Source organism: Micromesistius poutassou (assembly GCF_964030765.1).
Source record: "Micromesistius poutassou genome assembly, contig: SCAFFOLD_6244, whole genome shotgun sequence".
NCBI lineage: Eukaryota > Metazoa > Chordata > Actinopteri > Gadiformes > Gadidae > Micromesistius > Micromesistius poutassou.
Genome location: NW_028176961.1, coordinates 1 through 8192, shown reverse-complemented (window position 1 = coordinate 8192; position 8192 = coordinate 1). Strand labels below are relative to the sequence as shown.

Sequence of the window (8192 nt, the reverse complement as noted above, 5' to 3'; positions counted from 1 at the left end):
CGCGCGCACACACACACACACACACACACACACACACACACACACACACCAATACAAACAAACACACACACACACACACACACACCAATACAAACACACACACACACACACACACACACACACACACACACACACACACACACACACACACACACACACACACACACACACACAAACACTCATACTCACACTGAACTGTATATATCTAAACATTATATCGATAATATTATTAGACATAGTTAAACACTATGCTAAACATTATATATAACTGAACATTATACAGCTGAACATGATATTGTAACAACAATTATTTCAGGGTTACATGGTACTTGATGTCTGTGTGTGTGGGTTTGAGTTAGTTTCACTTTGAGGTTACCTGGAAACTAATGACGAACAGCCGTATTGAGTTCCTATTGGTCCAGAGCGGCCTCTCCCTCTCCCTCCGTCTCTTGTCCGCAGGTTTCCTGGTCAGTCCGTCGGATGCTGGAGTCGGAGTCACGTCTCTGTGGATAATCTCATCGAGCTGTTCTTCTGAATACATCGATATGAAGGCGCTAATAGGGCTGCTGCTGTTGGTCTTTGGTCACGGTGTGTCCTCAGGTAAGACTGGTGACACTTTTTACTTTTCAAAACGATCTTTCCAAAAGGTTCGTTTCTTGTCCCTGAAGAGACGATGATTAGATCTCTTAGTTAAGTTGAAAAGCATTTGCTTATCCTCTCTAATGAGTTAAATTAATCCACAACATGATTCATCTTTTAATGTCAATATTTAAACGAATATAAGAACATTTATTTTGAGTTCGAACTGTGAAAACGAAACCAACCCACTGGTTTGATGACGTCGTTACTAAATGTACAATCTATTATCAGAACCAAACATTAAACTTCAGTTTGGAGGGAATCCGATGTCTACGTTAAGTCTACTTTTAATCCTAAGTATTATATTAACACTCAGAGATATCTTATTATTAACTTGTCAACGTTCTTGGACAAGCATCACGCACGCGCACACACGAATATACACACGCAGACACACAATAATATAATTATTATCATTGCTATCAATATATTATTAAGAATTATAATAATTATATTATTCTATTATTAATTATTATCATTCCAATGATGGAAATGTGAAGATAGCTAAAATGCCGTCATTATAAATACACCGATATGCTTATAATTATAAAAACATTGTAATAGTTATCAAATAATCGTTTATTATTCATGTGAGCAGTAATGAGTAAGAGGCAGCAGGTTGTGTTGTAGTTGAAGGTCTGGACAGCCAGTGCTGTAGGCTACAGTGAGATGTTTGGATGTCAATAAGATCAAACTAAAGGTTCCGACATTACCTGGACGGCCAGGGGGCGGAGCCACGGGGCAGGGGGAGGGGCCATGTGACAGGGGGAGGGGCCAGGTCTGTCTACAGGCATGTACTGTATTAGTCTGTCTGCCTACAGGGATGAACAGTAGGCCTATTAACCTGTCTGTCTGTCTGTCTGTCTACAGTGCTTCACTCTATGAGGGTTTTCTACACGGCGTCGTCTGGACTCTCAACCTTCCCAGAGTTTGTTGTTGTAGCGATGGTGGATGAAGTTCAGACTGACTACTATGACAGCAACAGTAAGAGAATAGTGATGAAACAGGACTGGATGGACCAGTACACCAGAGAGCACCCAGATGACCTGAAGAGGGACACTGAACGCCTTCTGGGTCAACAGCAGTTCTTCAAAGTCAACCTTGGGATTCTGAAGCAGCGCTTCAACCAGACAGGAGGTGAGTTTATATCTACTGTCTGACCTCTCACATGGAGACAGTGACGGACTGGGATCAAAAAACGGCCCTGGCATTTGCACCCGCCCAGTGGGGAACTGACCCCCGTTTGGCTGCGGGCGGACAGGATTGTTGACGGGGGGGGGGGGGGGGGGGGGAGCGAGGTTGCGCGTTAGCAGTACAAGACCGTCAATGCATGAGTCATCAGACATCCAGACGCTGCTATTGTCAAGAGATTTTTATAAAAAACGTAGAAAATGATTGACGCTTGAAAGTGTGGCGAGATGTTATGGAGCCGCCGTTTGCCGTGAAGGGGACAACCACGCTGCTCTCTGATTGGCCGGCTCAAACGGCCCACAAGAGCCCGCGGCCCCTCTGGCGTTTGGCAGAATGCCAGAGGCCCAGTCCGTCGCTGCATGGAGACACACACACACACACACACACACACACACACACACATACACACACACACACACACACACACACACACACACACACACACACACACACACAGTAGTACTCAGTGTAGCAGTACTCAGTGTAGCAGTACCCAGTGTGTCAATACTCAGTGTAGTAGTACTCATTGTAGTAGTACTCAGTGTAGCAGTACTCAGTGTAGTAGTGCTCAGTGTAGCAGTACTCAGTGTAGTAGTACTCATTGTAGTAGTACTCAGTGTAGCAGTACTCAGTGTAGCAGTACTCAGTGTAGCAGTACTCAGTGTAGTAGTACTCAGTGTAGTAGTACTGAAGGCTCAGTTAGGTGGGGCTTTCAGGCACAGTCTTAAATTGGTTTAGGTCCTACCTACAAAATAGGAACTACTTTGTTTCCATTGGCGACTTTGTTTCAGAATCAACAAACGTGACATGTGGAGTCCCACAAGGTTCGATCTTAGGACCCTCTCTATTCAACATCTACATGCTCCCACTAGGGCAGATCATGCAAAATAACAATATTGACCATCACTGCTATGCTGATGACACGCAAATCTATGTATCTCTATCACCAAATGACTATCAGCCCATTGATCTGTTGTGCCAGTGCATTGAGCAAGTCAAAGACTGGATGTGCCAAAATTTCCTTCAACTAAATGAGGACAAAACCGAGATAATTGTATTTGGTGCTAAAACCGAAAGGCTTAAAGTTACCCAACACCTTCAATCTCTGTCCCTGAAAACCTCAATCAAAGCCAGAAATCTAGGGGTTATCATGGATTCAGATTTACATTTCGACAGTCACATCAAATCAGTTACAAAATCTGCATATTATCACCTTAAAAACGTAGCAAGACTTAGAGGGCTCATGTCTACCAAAGACTTACAAACACTTGTACATGCCTTTATCACTAGCAAGCTTGATTACTGCAATGGTCTCCTTACAGGTCTCCCAAAAAAAACTCTAAGGCAACTACAGCTTGTTCAGAATGCCGCTGCTAGAGTTCTAACAAAGACCAAAAAATGTGAACATATTACACCAATTCTTAAATCATTACATTGGCTCCCTGTATGTCAGAGAATTGATTTTAAAATCATGTTGCTAACCTATAAATCCCTACATGGTTTAGGGCCAAAATATTTAACTGATATGCTTCCACTACATAAGCCTTCTAGGCCACTAAGATCCTCTGAGACCAATCTGTTAATTATCCCCAGAGTCAACACGAAGCATGGGGAAGCAGGATTTAGTTACTATGCAACAAATAGCTGGAATAAACTCCCTGAGGATTTAAGACTTGCCCCAACTCTGACAGCTTTTAAAACAAGACTGAAGACTTTTATGTTTGCTTTAGCTTTCTGCTAAATCTTAAATATTTATTATTTTAACTTTGCCTTTATTTTCTCACTTTCTAAAATGCATTTCTTTTAACTCTGCCTTTCTAAAATGTTTTTTAAACTTTGCCTTTATTTTCTATCTATTTTACTTTTTACTTAACTATTGTTTTCTTTTATTGTATGACAATGTTTATATGTGAAGCACTCTGAGTCTGCCTTGTGTATGAAAAGTGCTATATAAATAAAGTTGCCTTGCCTTGCCTTGCCTATGTTTCTACGTTGACCAACACAACGACCCCGCAGACGCTTCGACGCGGTCGTGAACCTTTATGGTTCTGCGTCGGGTTTTAGTGAGCGGACCAATCACAGCCCTCGCTGCTGCGTGGCCTCGACGGAAGGTTCCAGTTTGTGGGAGGCGCACGTCCGGCCCTCGCGGTGGACGCAAGGAGGGTCCGCAAGGACGTAAGGGGTCCATAACCCCCTGGAGTTGAGTCAACGTGGAACCAGAACTAAGACTGAAGTGTAGCAGTACTCAGTGGAGTAGTACTCAGTGTAGCAGTACTCAGTGTAGTAGTACTCAGTGTAGTAGTACTCAGTGGAGTAGTACTCAGTGTAGTAGTGTTGTAGTACTCAGTGTAGTAGTGTTGTAGTACTCATTGTAGTAGTGTTGTAGTACTCAAGGTAGTAGTGTTGTAGTACTCAGTGTAGTAGTGTTTGTATATAAATTGAAGAAGAGACCAAGGCCTTTTCTTGAGTGTCCAGAATCCCGATATGAAATTAATATTATGTAATCACAATATTATCTAATGCTAGATATGTCTCATCTCATAAATTAATGAAACTGATTGTAAAAGTTTGTATTCAACATACAATATAACATACAATAACATACAACAAAATGGCCAACTGCAAAATACAAATACATTTAAATTCACAGATAACGTAACATGACATATAGTTAATGTAGGTAACGGTTTCTGATATTATAAAATGCCCCCGCAGTGATTAATAAAGTCACATCTTCTTAAATCAAGGGAACGTTTCGCGGGTCTGCCGGCTGCATTACCGGCAAGTAACCAGCAGGGGGTGCTGCTGTGCTGCCGTGTTTCTAAACACAATATTGTTCCAGTCCGTTGGTCCTTCATTCCCCAACACGACCAACACACACACATGTCCAGAAGTATATATATATATATATATATATATATATATATATAATTTGTGCTGATGACAGCGCATATGGTGGGAGACCAAGGGTGTACCCTTTTGTTTAAGCACAAAGATAATTATTATATTACTGTAAAACAACACACATGCTACTGATATATTACGTGTCAGATTCTCCTGTCATTGATCTGGACCGAGGCACCTCAGGGTTGGAGTTGGTCCTCAGGCTGCCATGGCTACCACTGCTCCTTCATAGTGCAACTTTATACTCATGATACCGATAAATCTATTGGGGATTCATCTATGAAATGTTGAAACAAAACCTCACAAAACATTGTGAATGAACATGAATCCTCTCCAGTCAAGTCCATTTGAATTCAAGTGCAAGAACAAATGGATTCAACAAATGTAGCATTTACAAAATCTGAAAATAATACATATAATACAAATAATACAAATACATAGCACCACCTGACATTTGTTAAACTTGAGGTGGCCAAACAAAAGACAACAAATGGGAAGAAAAATGAATAACTGAGCAGTTTTGTTGAATGCTGCCTCCCCCATTCTCTGCTACAGTATCTCATAGAAGCTTCCAAAGAGTTTCAGAATCATGTTTTTAATGTACATTTTCCGGGCTCTTGCTTTCAGATCATTAGCCAAGCAATGGCTTTGAAGCCAAGACTTGACATAAACAATTCCGTCTCGATGCAGACATGCAGGAAGATATTTTCGGCAGGGGCTGGGGGGTAATATAGTCTGTATATAATCAACTCTCACATGTGTTTGGTGCATGCAGGCTGCGCTGCCAAGTCGCTGACTGACGTGACGTCAATTTAAAACAAACGGTCGTGTCATTATATGTGCTCCTTCCCTCGTCCACAGTATTTTAGTCTGTTCAATATGACAACAACTAAATGTTGAAATAGTGGTAATATCTCCACATTCATTGATAAAATAACGGGATGGGAAGGGGGAGGAGTTTCAAAAGGGGGAGGGGTTTCAGGAGGGGGAGGAGTTTCAGAAGGGGGAGGAGTTTGACCATCTTTATTTCAACGGGGGATGCCACCCCCCCTCATCTCCAGTACTGTGTGTATATATATAAATATACACACACACACACACACACACACACACACACACACACACACACACACACACACACTTCTCACCTGTGTTCCAATGTAGTCAACTGACCAGGGCACAGAATACCATGTGTTCAGTCTCCCTGATTCAGTGTGATCCCTGTCCCTGCTCTCCTCTGAACAGCCACAAACCTTTCAGTGCAGAGTTTTCTGCTGCCGTACGTTTTCATCCATATCAGAACTGCGTCTTTCTACAGTCCTGGCAGACACGTCTTTAATCCTGGAGGTGATTGTGACGTTGTTTGGTAATCCGTTAAAGATAACCTCTGGACTGCTGAGGAAAGCCTCCTTTATATATCCTCCATCGGAGAATCAGAGGAGTTCTACAGACAACGATTTCACAGTAAAGTACGCACACAGCTCGGTCCTTCAGGGAATAAATCAGACTGAGTTTGTCCCAGACGGCTGAAACAGGCGACCATTACACAGCCTGCTTCTTTAGCTCCTGCCTTCATCAACTTAGATGGAATAAAACAACAGAGATAGCTAGCAGGCTAGCGGTATTAGCTCCACTCGTCTGCTGGTCAGATGAAGGGGTGAGGGTGGTGTAGGGTGTAGGGTGGTGTTACACCAATGTGTAGCACCCACTGGGTGATGCACGGCAGCCCATCGGCGGCAGAACGCTCACCACACACCAGCTGGAGGTGGAGAGTGAGGGAGTTAATGAATCAGCCAATCATACAGGGGCTGATTAGGGGCCACATTGAATGAGCCTGGTTGGGCACTTTTAGCCAGGACACATTTTGTGAACCACTCTCCATTCTCCCGGTGTGGGGTGACTCCATCACATAAAGACATGTGTTCTGAAGAGGCTCCGCCTCCAACGGCCCGCAGGTTGAGACCCCTGATCCAGAACATTCCAGATCATCTGGGCTCCAGAGGAGCTCTGTGCTCAGGAGAAGAGAGTCACCTGATGTCCAGAGACACATCAGTCCAAAGGCTCTGGCTGGTCTTATTCCTTCATCTATTTATTAATATTAGTTATTGTTATAATATGTTCATATGGTTTGTGTTGTGATGTCTGCGTGTATTTAATGTTAATGAACAATAAAATACATCTAATCTCACCCTTTCTCTTTTCCCTCCTTCCATTCTATTTCTCTCTCTCTCTCTCTCTCTCTCTCTCTCTCTCTCTCTCTCTCTCTCTCTCTCTCTCTCAGGTGCCCACATTGTTCAGTCGATGTATGGTTGTGAGTGGGATGATGAGGATGATACTACTGATGGTTATGACCAGTGTGGTTATGATGGAGAGGACTTCATAGCGTTGGACCTGAAGACCCTGACCTGGGTCGCTCCAGTACGTCAGGCCTTCAGCACCAAACAGAGATGGGATCAGGATAGAGCTTATAATGAAAGGAAGAAGCACTACATCACCAAGGAGTGTGTTGATTGGCTGAAGAAGCTCCTGGACTATGGGAAGAGCGCTCTGCAGAGAACAGGTAGAGTCACATGACCTGGTGGGCGTCGACAGACTCATGTCTCTGAGTCCCGGTTCTCTCTCTCTCCATCCCCCCCTCTCTCTCTCTCTCCATCCACCCCCTCTCTCTCTCTCCATCCACCCCCTCTCTCTCTCTCCATCCCCCCCCTCTCCCTCTCTTTCTCTCTCCCCCTCTCTCTCTCCACCCCCCCCCTTTCTCTCTCTCTCTCTCTCTCTTTCTCTCTCTCTCTCTCTCAACAAGTCCTGAATTAAGCCGGTGACACAACTCAGCGCTTTATGATGGAAGAAATATAGAATAACTTACATGACAAGAACAAGTATTTACATTATGAAATTATCTCTTTACACCCCTCTCTCTTTCTCTCTATCTGTCCTCTCTCTCCCCCCCCTCTCTCTCTTTCTCTCTCTCTCTTCCCCCTCTCTCTCTCTCTCCCTCTCTCTGTCTCTCTCCCTCCCACCCTCTCTCTCTCTCTCTTTCTCTCTCTCTCTCTCCCCCCTCTCTCCCTCTCTCTCTCTCTCTCTCTCTCCTTCTCCCTGTCTCTCTCTCTCCCCATCTCTCTGTCTCTCTCTCCCCCCCCCTCTCTTTCTCTCTCTCTCTCTTTCTCACCCCCACTCTGGCTCTCTCTCTCACCCCCATCTCTCTCTCGCTCTCTCTCTCTCTTCCCCGCTCTCACTCCCTCTCTCTCTCTCTCTCTCTCTCTCTTTCTCTCTCTCTCCCCCCTCTCTCTCTCTCTCTCCTTCTCCCTGTCTCTCTCTCTCCCCTCTCTCTCTCTCTCTCTCTCTCTCTGTCTCTCCCCCCCTCTCTCTCTCTCTCTCTGTCTCTCTTTCTCTCTCTCTCTCTCTCTCTCCTCCCCCCTCTATCTCTCTCTCTCCTTCTCCCTGTCTCTCTCTCTCCCCCC

At 44.2% G+C, this 8192-nt stretch overlaps 1 protein-coding gene across 1 annotated transcript; it reads left to right on the top strand.

The window, feature by feature from the left end:
* The first annotated feature begins 440 nt into the window (after window positions 1-440).
* Window positions 441-7323, top strand: LOC311377436 (class I histocompatibility antigen, F10 alpha chain-like). The gene is made up of 3 exons (XM_084491331.1): window positions 441-600; window positions 1510-1776; window positions 7016-7323. The coding sequence occupies exons 1-3, from the start codon at window positions 546-548 to the stop codon at window positions 7306-7308; spliced, it is 615 nt and encodes a 204-aa protein (XP_084347457.1). The 5' UTR covers window positions 441-545; the 3' UTR covers window positions 7309-7323.
* Window positions 7324-8192: the final 869 nt, after the last annotated feature.

Excerpts from the sequence above, each read along its gene's own strand:
- LOC311377436 (XM_084491331.1), top strand. The coding sequence starts at position 546 with ATGAAGGCGCTAATAGGGCTGCTGCTGTTGGTCTTTGGTCACGGTGTG. Across the intron at positions 601-1,509 it reads TGGTCACGGTGTGTCCTCAG|TGCTTCACTCTATGAGGGTT; the intron begins GTAAGACTGGTG and ends GTCTGTCTACAG. Across the intron at positions 1,777-7,015 it reads GCGCTTCAACCAGACAGGAG|GTGCCCACATTGTTCAGTCG; the intron begins GTGAGTTTATAT and ends TCTCTCTCTCAG.